Source organism: Sphaeramia orbicularis, chromosome 1 (assembly GCF_902148855.1).
Source record: "Sphaeramia orbicularis chromosome 1, fSphaOr1.1, whole genome shotgun sequence".
Taxonomy (NCBI): domain Eukaryota; kingdom Metazoa; phylum Chordata; class Actinopteri; order Kurtiformes; family Apogonidae; genus Sphaeramia; species Sphaeramia orbicularis.
In genome coordinates this window covers 22,086,844-22,106,009 of record NC_043957.1, presented here as the reverse complement: position 1 = coordinate 22,106,009, position 19,166 = coordinate 22,086,844, and the positions used below count along the sequence as shown (strand labels likewise).

At 39.3% G+C, this 19,166-nt stretch overlaps 1 protein-coding gene across 2 annotated transcripts in view; it reads left to right on the top strand.

Moving 5' to 3' along the window:
* The window catches only part of LOC115421076 (protein sidekick-1), a 504,319-nt gene that overhangs the window by 235,556 nt on the left and 249,597 nt on the right, over nt 1-19,166 (top strand). For both annotated transcript variants that reach the window (XM_030136788.1, XM_030136797.1), the window contains exon 5: nt 11,477-11,610. In XM_030136788.1, coding sequence (XP_029992648.1) covers nt 11,477-11,610 — 134 coding nt within the window. The remainder of the gene's footprint in view (nt 1-11,476; nt 11,611-19,166) is intronic.

The window sequence follows — 19,166 nt, the reverse complement described above, 5'->3', positions numbered from 1 at the left end:
AGAAACAAAGTTGATGTTATCAATTAATGTCAAGAAATGAGGCTCAAAGTTTTGAAGTGTCATATAGGCTACAAAGGTTACAAACACTTGACTGTAATAAATATAGAAGAAATAGAACATTCTGTTTTGTGTTTAGAATGGTGATAATGGTTTTTCATGGATGACATCAGTGTAAAAGTGTAAAACACATTATATGGATATATGGGGAAGATGCTGGGGATCAGTAACTTTAGTTAAATGTTCACAACCAGAACATACTTAAAAGAATGTGTTGTCATTTTCTATTATTTGCACCTTTAAAAATAGCAAAAACCATCTCAAGTAGAAGTGAATTTATTTTCTGGATGTTTGGATGTTCCATACACATTTTTTCATTTGAAACATGGCTGTTGTTGAGGTCTGAAATATTTAGAGTATTTGGTATCTAACTGTATATATTTCTGTTTTAGAAACACAAAAACAAGAAAACACTGAAACCATTGTTTTCAGTTGCACACAACCAGAAAAAAAAGTTGAATATGGTACAGAAGCTTCCTCCTCTCTCCACAGATCCTGCAGCTGAGTTTTATAGTAACCTATTACAGGAGGACAGAGGACACCACACCACACCACAACTCAAACTGACAGGCAATTTTATCAAGAGAAATGCTTAAAAATATTTTGGAAGGCATTTGAACGGCATTCACACCGGTCCACAGACACAAACACAGTAGCCCTCACCCGGTAACACATTAACTATCAATCAGTCCAACAGAGAATGCTTTCATTCATACGTCCCCTAAATTGTACACCAACCAAACATCCTGTTGAAACGGCTCTGACGAACGCTGAATGCTCCCTGTGTGAATTCTTGTATGAGCAGGTGTGTGTATGTATTTGCTGCATGTGTGGGCAGACGCTGGCAGGCACTCACTTTAGAGATGAAGCTGCCAAAAAGCCTGCTGTCTGGACTCGGTTTACAGTGGAGCATCCCCCACCAGTGTCACCGCCAACCCCCCCACCTCCCCTCTGCCCTGCTGCCGCACTCCTCCACCCAGAACCTTTCTGTGTGTCAGATGGAATGTGCTTTAAGAAGATGGCACGCTGCCTATCAGAGATAGAGAGGGAGGGCAGACAGGGCCGAGGTGGGCTCTGCTGGCAGGAGACTCATTCCCCAGTGCACAAACACACACACATGCTTCCACACACTAAAAAAATCACAGTCATTCATGCAGTGACTCATTCACTCATCCTCTGGCCTGCGACATGTGTGTGCTAATTAGCTCTTGGCACGCGTCTGTCTGAATGCGTGTGTGTATGTGTTCAACAGTCAGTCTTGCAGCGCGGACACCCATGAGTGTTTGGTAAATGAGTCTTGGGGCCTGACACTTAATGAAAGACCAATCTGGCTTTGGTGCTTTGGTTCAAAGGAGTCGAAGGGAGGAAAGCTGGGTATCCACAGTGCAATCGGGGTCTGTCCCATACAAAAAAAAAAACAGGAAACGAAGCAACATCTTCGGTCGTGGCTCCGAAATGATGGTCCTGTGTCAGAATGTGGAGATTTATCATGAAGTAAAATCACAATACGTGACTTTCATCATGATTTCCTCACTTGATGAAATAAAAAGTCTTGACTAAACTAAGTTTTCCTCTGGTTGTCTTTGGTTTCCAGAGTCTTCGGCTGTGTGACTTGGCATTTGAGTTAAAAAAGAGGGCAGAATGGTGGCATAGTGGATAGCATCTGTAGTGGCTTTTCCATTGGACATATGCGCAAAACTTGACTAATATTTACTAAATGTCAAAAAAAAAACAAGTGTGTAATGTCAGCTTTTCCATTAAATCACAAATGCAATGATTTGTTTATTTATTATCACGAGATGACACTAGAAGTCATTCCATAAATATGGCAGCGAACATAAATATCACGTGGATGTACAGATATATTCATTATTATTATTATATATTACCCCTCTATTCTTTACTAAATTAAAAAAAAGATTGTTTCCTTGTGTCTCCACACATACCAGACCATGTTTCTTTTAAAACTCTTCTTCTTTGCTCGTTGTAATCTCCGTCAACATTCGTTTTTTTATTCACGACTCTAGTTGCGGAAAAAGGTCTTTCCATTGCTGTTTTGTGTGATATACCAGTTTCCCTATGCTCCAAAAACCACCTCTTGCCAGTGCAAAAACTTTTCATTGAAAAACGTTTTTCCATTAGGCACATTTTTATGCGCAAGTTATATATGTGCAATTTGAGGCTCAATCAAAAAGCAACTTAAAAAAGTCTGTTCACCTTTTCTGCACCACACTAAGACATGGTAGGTGGAACAGAAATCTGAAGTTTGGACTCATCAGACCAAAGTACAGATTCCCACTGGTCTAAAGCCCTTTCCTTGTGTTTTTTGGCTCGAGCAATTCTCTTCTTGTAGTTACTCTTCCCGAGTTTTGGTTTCTTTACAGAAATTCGACCATCAGGGTTGAGACGTGTCTGCTGCTTGAACTTTGTGAAGTATTTATGTGGGCTCTCATCTGAGGAGCTGTTAATTTGTGGTTTTGTCAGGCTGGTAGCGCTAAGGAAACGATCCTCGGCAGCAGAGCTAACTATTAGTCTTGGTTTCTGAGGTTGGATTTCATGAGAGCCAATTACATCTTGTTTCACGGATTTCATGACTGTCCTTGAGGATACATTCAGAGTTATATGACTTAAAGTAATGATGGACTGTCATTTCTCATTTCTTATTGTAGTCATTCTTGTAATATGGACTAGAATAGTTGTTGTGTAGGCTTATAGAATTGTGTTCCAACTTTAACCTTTTAGAGGGCACTCATAGAAATATGCTGTAATTCAAAATTTCAACTGCATTGTGTTATCGAAGGACATAACAAGGCTTTATTACTTCTGTGACATTTTTCAATTTTTTTTATTATGTAGAAAATCAAGGTTAATGAAGTTACTATATTTGGTTCCTTACCCATAAGTAGCAAAAAATAAATAAATCCAAGAAGTATATATAAAAAATACAAGAATCACACATGAGGTGAAAGGAACATGTATTTTTGAACATTAGAACATCACTATTAGTACATTAGACCATCATAAGTGCTGATCCAGACCCCTGTCCACATCCACATTCTCCCTTTGAACATCATTCCTTACATTAGTACCATTACTTCATGGTACCTAACAAAACAGGTACACTCACTCTTCATACAGAGGTGGACCTTACAGAGCCTGTAGACCACATTTGTCCTGATATTGTTAACTCACTGAAACTGTTGCTGTCACTGTCTTGTAAAGTGTTTGGAAATGACCAAAAATAGTCACTTACCCGATAAAGGGTTAACACAACTGATGGCCTCGAACACATAGCAGTTGTCAAAGTAATATGTTTGAAATATAAACCATTTTCTTCACATATAGAAAATTTGAACCTATAATATATAAATACAGATACACAAAGACAAACCACTGAACGAGAAGGTGTGTCCAAACTTTAGCCTGGTACTTTAAAAGTGTAAATTGATGGAGCTTTTATTTAAAGGTGCCCTGCCACACAAAACCATTTTTACTTGTATTTTTTGAAATATGTTCGGTCCATAGGTGTTTGTGTTATGTATAGAATTTGAAAACGAACCTCCAATCCTCTGTCTGCTATCGCCACTGAAAAGAAATAAGTGGAGAAATCAGGCCAATTATTAAGTCTGGTCAGTGTGACGTGGTAATGCCTGAGCTCATTAGTATTCATGACCTTGCCCGGGTGAGACCACGCCCACAGAATTTGTCTAGCTCAGTGACAGTTTTTGTGTACAGCAAGCTGGGGCGACGCAAAGGTGGGGCAAACATGACAAATTCATAGGGCCCAGTGGATACAGGTTAGAAGTTGTGAAAATTCCGGATAAGGTCCACCGTACAAGAGAGGTATAGAAGCTGCGAGTCGGACGTTCAAAGCATGTTAAGTTTCACTTTCGTTTCCGCCAGTTCCTTTACTTGTTCCACAGGGTAAAGGATGCTGAAAAGCCAAGCTCTCATTGGCCATTCATTTATTCATTCATTTTCTGAACCTGCTTTACCCTCACTAGGGTCACGGGGGTCGCTTGGAGCCCATCCTAGCTACTTCTGGGCGAAGTCTGCGGAACACCCTGGACATGTTGCCAGTTTATCGCATTCATTGGCTAGCAGTTAGTCAGTCAAAGTCAAGCAGATTAGCATGTTGAATATTCATGAGAACTGGTGCAAATCGAGCTGAGTCTTCCAGCAGGCTTTCTATACCACGTTAGAATGGGTTGAAACTTGGTAACCAAGGCATTTTTTCCACAAAAAATGTTACAGTGTCCATGGTAGAAGTTCAGACATTACCACAAAAGAAATGAAATGCGTGTGGTGGGCACCTTTAAGGTTAGGGTTCCATAAAACTAAACTTGAATGTTGAAAGGGTAGATCAGTGTTGCAAGCTGGGGCACCACTGAGGGGGGGTAAACAGGATAAATTCATGGGGCCCAGCATTCCCGGGGGGCCCAGTGGATACAGGTTAGAAGCTGTGAAAATTCCGGATAAGGTCCACTGTACAAGAGAGGCATAGAAGCCAGGAGTTGGACATTCAAAGCATGTCAAGTTTCACTTTCGTTTCCACCAGTTCCTCTACTTGTGACACAGGGTAAAGGATGCTGAAAAGCCAGGCTCTCATTGGCCAGCCAATCAGAGTCAAGCAGATTAGCATGTTGAATATTCATGAGAACTGGCGCAAATCGAGTTTTGTCTTCCAGCAGGCTTTCTATACCACGTTAGAATGGCTTGAAATTTGGTAACCAAAGCATTTTTTCCACAAAAAAATGTTACAGAGTCCATGGTAGAAGTTCAGACATTACCACAAAACTAATGAAATAGGTGTGGCAGGGCACCTTTAAGGTTAAGGTTCCATAAAACTAAACCGGGATGTTAAAAGGGTAGATCAGTGTTGTACGACGGGGCTTGCCTTGAAGTTATAAGATCACTGAAAGCGTCAGTATGCAGGTGCCTCCAGACAGGACAGTGCAGAGTGTGTGGGGGTGGGGTTGGGTGGGGGGGCAGTGTGATAGGGGAGTCAGCAAGAAAACAGAAATGCTAAGAAAATTGGAAGAAACCAGACAAAAAATGAGGAGATTGTAATCTGAGAGAGAATGGAAAATGGGATTTGAGAGAAAGAAGCAGAGAGGCTGTTTTTTTTTTTCTTTGGACGGAGGATGAAGGATACAGGGAAGAGCGCAGGAGGAGAGGGGGATTGGATGTAGTTGATTACTGTATTTTAATTTCCCTCCTCTGCCTTGGGGGGGGGGGGGGGGGGGCTGTCACACACACTCAAACACATAAACATTCAGAGACATGCTCAGTACTTTACAATTGAGTTTGTCTTTAATTAAAAACCAGTGCAATTTTGTCCACTTTAATTAAATGTTGTACTAAAAGAAGGCACATGTTGAATTTATGTTATATTAAAGCTCAACTCCATCGCTGCTCACTCAGAATGCAAAGCCGTACATAAGTTGTACATGCACTATTTATAGGCCCACGTGTGCTTCTGACGATATTGCAACTCTTAAGATGATATTGTATAACCGCCCTCCAGCTATACTCAGAAAGAATAAGCACGTTTTATGACTTTTTTTTTTTTTGCAGGAAATTTCTAAATGAATTGAGGCCCTTTAATCTCTTGCCTTCTTATTGGCATATTTCATTTTTGCCCCTCTCGGATGCGTTCTCTATCAGAGGTCCATGTTAAGATTTAATAGGAAATCAGGCTTTCAGACCTTGCAGTTTGAAACAAATGAAAAAGTGAGGGGATCGCCGCAGCCATCAGCTCGTGTCAAGTCATTTCACATGTAAATAGTTCATATAAATGGGATATGGAAATGAGAGAAATACATGAATAAATACTTTTAACCCAACAAATGTTCAGATATTAATATGCTATCTTAATTGGTCTTGCTGCATTTTCAACCCGCCTACAGAGCGCCTTTGACTTTGAATGTTAATAATTTTCAAACCTCCTCCCATACACTTTTCTCCCAGAGACACTAAGAGCAAGTGGAAGCATGCCTTTACTGTCTATTAATCAGCATGTGTTGGGTGAAACGGATGATAAAATGAGCTGGTCAGCACAGTTAACGAGCTTACCCGCTAATAAATTTGATTATAGACTGCGGTGAAAGATGCAGAATTGGAGCGAATGGGCGAAAGGTTTCTTCTCTTAAAACATCTATTTCAGGGAGTGAATTGAACACACATGCACAGCGGCAGCAGAAACATGGACACAGACGTACACCCACACCAATGGAGTGTCAGTGTCAGGGCTGAAGCTCAGCCTCTAGTGGATGTTCTCCTGGGAAATCACACGGAATAAAATTAGGCCTGAGGAATTCGGTCTGTTTGTGAGTGTATGTGTGTGTGTGTGTGTGTGTGTGTGTGTGTGTGTATTCTTCATTTGACTTCTCTTCTACTTGTTTCGTTGTTTCTTTTTTCTCTTCTACTTGGTTTCCCTCTCTCCTCTCCTCTCCTCTCCTCTCCTCTCCTCTCCTCTCCTCTCCTCTCCTCTCCTCTCCTCTCCTCTCCTCTCCTCTCCTCTCCTCTCCTCTCCTCTCCTCTCCTCTCCTCTCCTCTCCTCTCCTCTCCTCTCCTCTCCTCTCCTCCTCTCTTCTCTTCTCTTCTCTTCTCTTCTCTTCTCTTCTCTTCTCTTCTCCTTTCCTCTCCTCTCCTTTCCTCTCCTCTCCTCTCCTCTCCTCTCCTCATTCATACAGTATAACATAACATGACATAAATAAATCACAACTGTGTAAGTAAATCACTTTTGTGTTCACATTGCAGTCTCCCCTTTCATCCATCGTGGTATTTTTAGGCTTTAAGTGCTACACTCACTGTTTCACTGCTTGCACGCTGTTACACCACTCATGTGAAAGAGATGCTTCTGCTGCTGCTGCTTCTGTGCACATAACATTTTAAAAGCCCCACCTCTGCAGCATCCACCTGTGTGCTGTGTCCTCCTCTGGGGAGGCGGGTGTTGCTTCCTTTCTGCTGTTGTCAGCTTAGTTTGTGTGGAACGATGAGGCCAGACCCACAACATTAACGCTGTAGATATTCTACACTTACATACACTTGATTCCTTGCAAGTTAGTTTCCTAGAATAACTTTCATGCACTGTTGGAGAGGTTACTTCTAACATGTAGTAGGTTACAGTTTACAAGTTACCATTTTACAGTTTTTATTATTGATTGCAGAGACACGTTTGTTAAAATTCTGCCCCCAAACAAATCTACACACACATTTTCATAAATCCCAATGCCAAAACCAAACTTTCTACTCAAAACCTTGTGATCTTTAGTAATGTCTAAAAACATTAAAATATCATTTTTAGAAACGGCCTTCAGGCATCACACAAAGCCAGCAGCTACACAAACACTTCACAATATCCACCACATGCTTTTCAGATCAATTCAGAACATTATAGTGAAAAACCTATTACTGCAATGAGGAATGATACGTGTGATATTCTACCAGAAAAATGAATGTGATAAAAATGACACATGACAGACCTATACAGTTGTACTCTTGTCAACAAACAACAAATATCCTTTAAAATGGGACTGAAATATACAACATAGAACAGAACATACAACAGAAAAACTGATTTCCTTTTTCTTTCGATGTACACTATACAGATCAGGGGTCACCAACCTTTTCTCTTATGTGAGCTACTTTTATATAATGAAGCTGCGGGAGAGCTACTCTAATTTAGCAAACAGTTATTTACATAGCTAATTTCTATACATACACATATTTTGTGTAATACATTTGTAACATTGTGTTCTTTATTTATTATTTTATTTATTTATATTTCTTTGTTTTAAAATTTACAATACGTAAAAAGTGTTAATATGAAAATATTATTTTACTTTTATTAAAAAAATCAAAGCAGAAAAAAACTAATACAAGCATTTGCATTCTGTATTTCTAAATATTTTAATACTATGTCAAAAATTATGAAATGGAGCAATCCTGCATATTTTTATAGAATTATTAAAAACAAATAATACACACCTTTATGTGCATTTTTAATACTTCGAAATTGTGAAAAGTAACATCGTCACTCACACAATAAAACTTCACCAGCATGTGCTGCTGTATTTCTGAAGGATTTGACCTTTTCTAAATTCACATATCCTGTCAAAACTTATCAATTAAAAACAGAACAACTTTGTGCACATAAATCCAGCATCCCCCCAGCACTTGTACAGAGTCATCACACTGGAGTAAAATGCAGAGTCACCTTTTCAGGTCCAACTCCAGCTGTTTGAGCGCATGCGCAGATAGTGCACACATCAGCAATGGGACTTCTATTTTTTTGGAGCATTTCACCCGGGGGCGGGATTACGTCCTGCGTCACTGATGTGTTTGATTCGGGTTCTTGTGTTGGTGTGGTGTCATAATCCGGTTATCCCCTAACCCTAACACATAGAACGTAACCCCGCCCCTGGGCGAAAGACTTGCAATGAAATGCCCCCGAAATAGGAGTCTCTATCAGCGATAGAGGACAAAATCTTCTGTTTCTCGTCCTGGTCTGAATATGGATTCCATCACTGCGATCAGAGCCTCTTTAATTCTACCTCCATCAGTGAAGGATATTGACACTGACTGAAAAATATTGACAGTATTAAAAAACATTACAAAGAAATACTAAAATATACAAAAACCCAACTCTATACTACAGATGAAAGAAATGTAGCTATACAATATATAAGGATATATACAAGTAGTATGGGATATGTACAAGGTAAGATAAAAAGACAAGGTGCATGGGTTGTGAATGTTGCACTGAAGTGGGTGGGGGTGGGGGGTTAAAAGCTGTCCTTTGAGTTATTTAACTGAACACTTCCAGTGCTGACAAAGTAAGGATTTTCTATAAACAGACCTAAAGTCACTACTCTTGCAACATTAATGCTACCAACAACCTATGATGCCACATTCTTAGTACAACACAGCCCCCAACCTCTAGCCCCCGTCACAGGGACAGTGTTTAGATGCATTCACATGACAAACTTGAGTAACAGGGACTGTGGTGACCTCCTCAAGTACTGTTCACTATGAATTATATATCTTTATAAAAACTTTATATACATATATATATATATATATATATATATTATATATATATATATATATATTTTTTTTTTTTTATTTATTTATTTATTTATTTATTTATTTATTTATTTATTTTCAGTATTAAAAAATGATTTTGAAAATGTTTTTTCAGTCAGTTTTTGCAAAGACAAGCATTAAACTGACTGAAGTAATAAGTGCACCCATTATTCAGTCTGTTTTTTAGTTCTTTTTTTATTTTGAATCAAGAGTATTCTAGGTTTTGTGTTGCTGAACACGAAGATAATTCAGGATAAATTTGTTTGTGGAATATATGAAGGACATGTCATCGGAAGGGCAGGGTCTGGGTCATGTTTTTGGTCTCATATTGATGCTCCAAATGGTAAATATTAAACATAGTGGCCTATACTCCTCAAAGCACATGGCCTTGTCTTGGATTTCAGTAACTAAATTCTTAAAAGTTTGTATCTTGTTAAATCCTATACATTAAAGCAAAGTGCATACATAGCCTTCAAAGTAAAAGCAGTGGAGTCGTATTACATACATATGTCCACTCATGTACAGGGTGGGGAAGCAAAATTTACAATGAACATTTAGTTGTTTTTTCTCAGCAGACACTACGTCAATTGTTTTGAAACCAAACATATATTGATGTCATAATCATACCTAACACTATTATCCATACCTTTTCAGAAACTTTTGCCCATATGAGTAATCAGGAAAGCAAACGCCAAAGAGTGTGTGATTTGCTGAATGCACTCGTTACACCAAAGGAGATTTCAAAAATAGTTGGGAGTGTCCATAAAGACTGTTTATAATGGAAAGAAGAGAATGACTATGAGCAAAACTATTACGAGAAAGTCTGGAAGATACTATTAAAGAAGAATGGGAGAAGTTGTCACCCCAAAATTTGACGAACACTTGCGCAAGTTTCAGGAAGCGTGTGAAGGCAGTTATTGAGAAAGAAGGAGGACACATAGAATAAAAACATTTTCTATTATGTACATTTTCTTGTGGCAAATAAATTCTCATGACTTTCAATAAAGTAATTGGTCATACACTGTCTTTCAATCCTTTTCAATCAAAATATTGTAAATTTTGCTTCCCCACCCTGTATGTTTGATTCCTGATTTCCCATTGACCCACTGACCTGGCACAGGTTGGTCAGGAACAGCCTGTGGGCCGGTTGTGCCCAGATCTGGTGTGTTTGATGAAAGTTATTTGACTAGTGATATTCACGGACACATCAACACCTTCAATGCAGTCTACTGTGCATATGTGAATGTGTGAATGTTCCACTTGTTAGGCAGCAACCAGGGCTTGTAAATTTAAAATAGAATGCAGACAGCATATGTAATGATGATAGGGTCCTCTTTTAATTGTGCTTTCAAGGCAGCGGGTCGCTCGTGCACATACTGAAATACATTATATGTATTGTTTGTTTTTTTTTTCTCAGGGGCTTACAGTATGAGCACAGCCGCTGCATGGAGGCCAGGAACAGTCTGAGTCTCTAAGAATAAAAGACAGTAATCTCACTTTAATATGCTTTATTCTCCCTTTGGTTGTATTGATTTTATTTCAGTGCTGGCTCTCAGGTTAGAATATGAGGGGATTTCTATTCACCGCCATGCTCCAAACACATGTAGCATTACTAAAAACAACAATCTGCACTTCCTGCCTGCCGGCATTTGTTCCCAGACAGGCACAAGTTCAAACAGAGGAAAATCTAAAGGATATATTTTTTACCCTCCTCGACTCTCTCCCACATCGTCTCCCATCAAAATCAGTTCTCCTCATTATGAGCCTCTGAAAGCCGCAGCAGCACAACGTGTGTTTTAACCAATTGTTTCTTACCTTTGTGGGCTCATGTGAGATCTGTGTGAGATGTTGTGCGTCTGTGGTTGTGTATGTTTGGGTTGTATTGATTGCTGTTGGTATGTGGGGAAATGAGGATGGATCAGTCTAAAGAAGAGGGAAGAGAAGACAATCCACAAGCAACAAGAATCACCAAAAGAATGAAAGAGACACGAAATGAGCCACATATCAGGAGGACAGGAGGAGAGATTTATTTAAGCTTTCTGAATCCTTGTTCCTTTCTGATTTTGGTTTTCAATGTGCCCCCCCCCCCCCCCCCCCCCCACACACACACACACACACACACACCCCACACACACCCTTTATGAATTCTAAATGATCCATGTACCAAATAAACTCCTCTTGTCAGAGTCTTAGTTTAAGCAGTGTTCTTGTCTGAGGCGGAGCAGCGTTAGATGGATGTGAGTTCTGCCTCGGCTTGTTGTCATTGTTGTTGTTGTCATTATGTTTTCTAATCCCTGGTTTTCTTGTGTGTCTTGTTTGTGGCCCACAGAGCAATCACATTGGACAATCAGCTGGTTGTCTTGGCAACAACAGCAACAGATGCCGGACGTTACCATGTGGAGGCAGTGAATGAAATGACAGGAGAGAATGCGACGAGTCCGGCTGTCTACCTAAGCATCTCAGGTAAGAAAAGATCCTTTTCATGTGTAAAGTTGGGATTCAAAGCTGATTTAAAGGGTCTATATGTTGTACTTCGAATTATAAATACCTAAAATTATCTTTTCTTTCCAAAAGTGTTGAGAATCTATATTATAAAAGCCAACTGGCCTCTGCGTTGGGTGTGTATGTGTGTCTGGGGATTCACACAAAATCCGTACAGAGCTGACTGCTGCAGTTTGTCGTACTTATGTATTTTTGGTCAAGGAACAGACTAGTGAAAACAACAAGTTGATAGGACCAATATTTTGGGAGATATTAGTAATTTTGGAATACAGTAGCCTTACAATCACATTGCTATACCCACAATGCTTTGATGGTGACTGCTGGACAAATGTGGTACAGCATGCATGAATACACAAACAGCATAAAAACTACCACATCCAGAACCTGTGGATCCCCATGGGTCAACATGCTAGTAAAGATTTATGAAGCTAAGCCAGTGATGCTAACATGTTAGATTGTAGAGATATGAAGTGAATGTATTCATACTAAGAGACCAGGGGATTTATGTGTCCACTAGAGGGAGTAGTGAGTCACTCTGCTGGTCTCTCATGGTGAGGAAAACTAACACCACAGGGCCTTTGACCAGTGCATCAGAAAGTGACCAGATGGGATGAGAACCACAAAGAAACAACTTTTACAGTCAAAGAAAGTGACTGTGATGAAATCTAGAATCACTGTTGTTGTTTTCTCCACTGGACACGTCTGTAAATGAAAAGAATGGAGTTTGATGATGAAATTACATCATTTCTGCTACAGAATCTGAGCCTTGTGAAGGTATAAAGTTATTATGGGATGTTATTGTTTTTGCTAAGTTGCTGTTTGTTGATCCATAGTTCAGACTAAATTGGGACAGTTCAGACCTTGTTTAAATGATTCCAAACAGATCTTTAGTTCAGCTACTGACAGCACAAACCGTACAGAAAACTGAGGGGATTTGTGGTTTTACTGTGACAGTTTTCTGTCTAAAAACAGAGCTAAGCTAACAGAGCTATAATGTAAACTATCAGCTCATGCAGCAAGTGAAGATTATAAGACACAGTGTTATTTTGAGTGACTGTTAAAAATACTTTATGAGTTTTAGTTTGAAGAAGAAAACTTGATGATACCGTAATAGAGATGTATGTAAACAATGAGATTCAGTCATTCAGTCTAGATACATAGCATTGATTCATTGGTTGTTTTGTTAGTCCTATGTGTGTTCTGGTACACGACAACATGAGTTTGGAATATTAATACTACATATAACCTCTTCAATTATAAAAAAAAAAAAAGTATGAGAATCACCATTTGTTGTGTCTGTATTAAACAGGGATTCTACAGGTCTTTAAAAAAGTCAAATATCTAACTACATTTTTTGCATAATTCCCTTTTAACATCCACAGTTTTTATGGAGCCCTAGTTATTTGGTTAGAAGTGATAAAGGTCTTAAAAGCCTTTAAATGTAAGTATCTGATACCTGTAGAATGAAATGAGTCACAGGGGAAACCATCAACCACTAGACTTTATTCATATTTGTAGCATCACCAGAAGTCAAGGTTCTATGCCTGGTTGTGAAATGGATCTTAAATTGCATTCATAATGTTCTTGCATCCTTCAGAAACCCTGATAAAACTGTTCATCTGGAAGTTTACACAGTAACAAAAGCGACTGATTGTAATTTTAAAGATGTTAGACTGGAGGAAAAAAAGATAAAAAAAATCTCCTTAATGATTTTACTCTGAGTAAAGCTCTTGGCAAACTTTTCTGTTCTAAAAAGGACTTCCATTTCTGTAATTCCCCAACTTAATTTGAATAGGATTATGTATGAGCTTGTTGAATATTGTCTGTCTGGCAGGCTGAATATTACCAAGGTCTACATATTGTGCTGTATGTAGAGATTGTTTTCAGTCAATGAATCGTGTGCATGCCTCTTTTCATGTTGGAGAAAATAGGCTACATTTAGAAGCTGTACAAACTTTGTTGAACTTTTGTCCTCTCCTCCTTTGAGTGTGTCTGGTTCATGAGCTGTATCAGCGAAGCGCTTTGTCACTGTATCCTCCTCTCTATTGGACGTCTCCATGGAGGCCAGAGGATAGACTCTACTGTCTTAACAGTCCTTCAGCTCAAGTGCTCACTGTGGTTAAATGAAAGAGGGAGGGCGGGCGGGCTGCAGCGCTCCGTCCCCTGTGGCTGTATAGAGTTTTAATTAGATTCTCTTTACAGGGTTGTATCCTTTGGCATCCTTTGTCACAAATCCACGCACACACATACACACAGTCGCATAAATATACATGCAGTACCTTGTTACAGCTGTCAGTGTGGAGTGCTCCCCGGGGCGTTTTTTAGAAATGGTAAGGGTGTAGTTAGGCTTTACTGATCAGTCTTTGGCCATAAATGTCTGTGTGCTGGAGAGTGTGTGTTCGTCTCTGTTTATCACGGTGTGTTTTTCTACAATAAACTTTCCTTGGGTAAATATCCTTCGCCATAAACTAGAATACCATATTCGATGCAGTTATTTGTTATCGAAGCTGGAGACAGAGGGAGGCAGTTTGAAATTAAGACCGGAGAGCAACAGAAATCAGTAATGAGGAAGCCAAAAGAGCAGGATGAGAAGGAGGGAAGTGACGCATTCAAATAAAAGGTATTTTGTTTTTGGCTTGTTTTCATAGTCGCTTTTCTAATTTGTAGGGATTTGGGAATGTGTTGGTTTAAGAATTAGAAAGTATGACTTTAACGTGTCTATCATTATAGTTAGGGCTGGGCAATATGGAAAAATGTCATTCTTTCATTCATTCTAGGGCTGTCCAATATTTGAAAAAAACTGACATTTTTTTAAATCTTGTGATACATATATTAATAATATTAAAAAAAAAAAAAAATAGTCATGAGGGACACGCGCGTTTCAGTTGGGGGGGGGGGGGGGGGGGGGGGGCTCGACCGGTTTCCATCTGTGAGGAAGTGAAAGTGAAACTTAATGCTTATTTATCTTTTCCGTACCACCTGAAGTTTCGCAACCTTTCATTTGAGGGGGCAGGACGTGGCTCTGCGCCACGGCAAAACCTTAACAGCGGAAATACTGTGTTGTTACTAGCAGCTCACTCCATGTGCAGGGGCGTTGTCTGCTTCGGCAAACTGATTAAGAATGAATGTGACTGGTGGATCGCTGCACGCAATGTGTGTCAGGTACCCTTGAAATTAGATGAGAATATGTTGAGTTCATTTGCCTCCAACATCGCAGGACCTGTGATGTGACTATTGCGCACATGCACATCGTGATGATGTTTGATGATGTTCGTCATTCATCGTGACAATGCTCAAACGATACATCATGCAGCTCTTATTCATTCATCATCTGAACCTGTCTGAACCCCTATCTGAATCTGCTTACATTTACAAACTATGCTCTCACAAAAAAATGTGATTAACCTGAACAAATATAAAAAACTTGAGAGTCTTAAGGGAAATACATGTAATTTTACCAATATCCTGCCTGTTACTAGCCAAAATGTTTTGTGTATTTGTAGATCCACTCTGATCTGAAAGTTGTAATGTACATGTGAAAAACAGATAAAATCAACGAGAAAAGGCTTTTCTAAAAAGGAAAGTTTTTAGTCCTTTTTTAAAAGCATCCACCGTCTGTGGAGCCCTGAGGTGGTGTGGGAGGGCCTTCCACAGACGGGTAGCAGCAGCAGCCTCAAAGGCCCTGTCACCCATGGTCTGGGAGGGCGCAGACGGTGCAGTTGGCCTGACCTGATTCTGGTTTAGGTGTGTGGGGTGAGGGGTGCGTGAGGTAGGTGGGGGCCACACTGTACAGACAGCAATGGGTATGCAGGAAGATTTTGTATTTGATGCGGAGGTGGACAGGTGCAGAGTGTGAAGGATGGGGGGTAAAGTGGACCTGACTGTGCCGTTTTGAACATATCAGAGCTTTTGGAGGCTCTTGCCGGGGATCCTGATGAGGAGTGTGTTGCATTTGTCCAACCTGGAGGAGACAAAGGCATGGACGAGCTTCTCTGCAGCAGGAAAAGAGAGATCATATTTGGTCATATGTGGCACTAGAGCCAAAATGAGTTTGACAGCCCTGGTCTAAGGTTTACAGCTGTTTTTTATTCATATTTACTTTATGCATGTATAGAGATATGTTGGAAAATGAAAACTATGTGGTGTCATTGTGGTTGTCAGTTCCACCTCACAACTAGATGGTTCCATGGTTGATTCCCAGTCAGACCAGGGCCCTGTTGACTTTGCCTTTTCTCTCTACACTGTTTGGATTTCCCTCAGGAACTCCAGTTTCTCCTATTAAGTACTGTTCCAACTGGAAGTTCGCATAAACCAAGAACACATGAACTACCCGGCTGTTGTTCTTGTCTGCTAGCTTAAACCAAGGATGCACTGGTTGGTGACCCATGTAGACTTGACTGGGAAATAATTCCCAAGATGCAGATCGTGCCGGTTCGGCCGTGAGCCCGTCGGCTCGATCGGGAGCTGGGCGGCTGTGCCTGGCTGAACTGACGAAATGTATTACAGTTTGGAAAAATGTACAAAATGTATAACTGACATGTAAATACTAGTACAAATGTAATAAAATCAGATGGAGTGACATTGTGGTGATTTGAGGGAAAGATATTTGGGAGCAAATGGTGGAAATACAGCAGAGACAGGGAGGAAAGTTCACAAGTACACAGCTGTTCCAATTACAGATAGACTTGCGTCCTTAGTAAGTCCGTTCTGAGACCGTTCTTACCAAGACCAGGACAGTACTCTGTGTTCTTGTTATTGAGAAATGGTCTGAATTTCCATTCAGTGATAATAAAGTGAATTAACCTTTATCCTTTGATGCCAACCAAATAGTTATATTTTAAATACTTACAGAAGAATGATTGTTATTTTTGACACTGAAACAATTGTCTTTAAGGACACTGAGTTGCCACAAAAAGATGGAGATTGGCCCAGAGGTAAAACATTTTATAGACCCGTGTATGTCAAACTCAGATTGAGCTCTCTTATGAGCTCAGTCTAAGTGGCATTTAAAGTTTTACATCAAATCACAGTAATGATGTTAACATTGAATGACAGGCACTGATGTTCACTGTCAGCTTATCGATCGGTCTTGGAATAAAATCCAGTCCCCGTCTTTGTCCTGATAAATAAGACAGAGCTGATTGTGAGACAAGACCAAGACCTTGAAAATGCTACTCCTCGCTGTTAGTATCTGAGTCATTGTGCATAAATTATGATCTGAATATGCTTTTCACAGCATGGATCATATAAGGGGATAGTACCACAGTCATTATCACTAGAGGTTCGGCGCTCATTACTCTGAAGTTACCTCCCCTTCACACTCACATCTACTGCAACTGATAGAGCGTATTCTCAGGTGAATCATCAAGAATCACGCTATCATGAAGTGATTATGAGCAAGACCTCCCTTTGCAATGGAAACACTGTCTGATTCAGAGTCACAGTTACAGAGTTACAGTTACTTGGACACAGTTAGAACTTGTAGTTCTGTGTTTTGCTACCTGTACAGGAAATAGATTTATTGAGCACTATTAAAAGGGAATAACTGTTGACAGAGCAAAGTGTATTAAGATTGTAATTCACGGACAATAAATTTCTAACTTTCTATGTAATTAAGAGGCTGCTGAGAGTAATCTGTATGTGAAACCACCTCCCTGAGATTTGTTCAGGATGAAAGGATGAGGTGTTTGCTCTCTGACTTTGATGTTCGATTCCTGAAGCTAAATAAACTGTTGTTGACTGTAAAGATAGGTGGTTCTCACAGGATGGCGACACTATAAAACTGTGATAATCTTACAGAGTATGATGCATTGCTGTCGACCAGGAGTGTCAAATACGACCAAAACTGCCCCCTCAAAGGCTCCAATCCGGCCCGTGGGATGAATTACACTGAGATATTAACAGTCAGTCATTTTAGCTCAGGGGCCACATGCAGCAATACTCTGGTCTCAAGTGGGTTGGACTAGTAAAATACTATCATAATAACCTATAAAATAATGACAACTCCGCATTTTTTCTCTTTGTTTTAGTGTAAATAAGTGAAATTACATAAAAATATGTACATCTACAAGCTAGCCTTTCACAAAAAATGTGAAAAATATGAACAACCTGGAATTTCTTAAAAAATCAAGTGCAATTTTAACAATATTCTGCCTGTTACTAAATGTTTTGTGCCTTTATGATTGTTTCTTTGTTGTTAATAATCTACCAGCAAAACTACAGGATGGATTCATACCAAACTGGGTTTATAGATTGCCAGTGACCCAGAACAGATGTGGTTACATTTTGGGAAAAGTAGGTCAAAGTTAAAATTTTGTATGAATTTTTAAATTTTTTTTTTTTTTTCTCCATTTCTCCATTTCACTTGCCTGTAGCAGCAAAACTATTGGTTGATTTCATACCAAATGTGGTTTCTAGATTGCCAGTGATGCAGAATAAATGTCATTACATTTTGGGAAAAGCAGGTCAAAGTAAAAATTTTCAATTATTTTTTTCTTGATTCACTTATAATGGGCGAAATTTCAAACGTCTATTAAAACATTGATTTTGTTGCGATTTATTTCAAACTTAGCACAGAGGTGTAGAGGCAATTGATATGCTGACATCAGCACACGCATAGACATGGTGACATCAGCTGGATCGATGCCAAAATAAGCTACAATACATGCGAGGGGCAGAGTTTGTTGTACGTGGCACCACTTGTTTAAAGGGTAGTTTGTAGATGTAAACATATTCACTATTACTTTTTTCAATGTTATTATTTTACTGGTCTGGACCACTTGAGATTATATTGGGCTGTATGTGGCCCCTGAACTAGAATGAGTTTGACACCTCTGCTATAGACTAAAGTAGATAACTGTTTATAAAGTTGTAAAAGGAGCTCAATCTTAAACATATGCAGCAGTCAAATGTATATTACACATGAATGCAGCAGTAAAATGAATCCAATAACATCAGATACAATCGTGAAACACTAACAGGAACTTGTTACTGCACTTTAACTTCTACTTTAAATGTATTTGGCTGATAATAAGTAAAGTACCTCAACTTTAGTTTTGATATGGATAATCATAGTGTTTGGATTTAACAAAAAACAAAAGATTCTTATATTAACAGTTGTGATTCTGTCATTCACTATATTATCTGGTATACGTACAGTACCCGAAAGGAAATTGACATAGTTTGAAGATACAGCGGCCCCAATAAATGACAATGATCAGCCAAAATTTCCTGACAGGAAATTAAGTGAAAAAAAGAAAGGATTCACATCAAGCAAACAAGTTTAAATCCAAGTAATGAGTAGTTCAGCAGGTTAACCGACACAAAACACGTGAATGAACTCATACAAATTATCTCTGTTCTGCTGTCTTATCTTTGATTTCTTTTTTTTTTTTTTACATTTCATATTGTATCTCCTATTCCCCCAATTTCCTGTTTTCAGTCTCCTATTAAATTAGGCAGTCTGCGCAGCATCTGAAGACAAGTTCATAGCTGTCAGTCAAATTTCCTATTTCTAA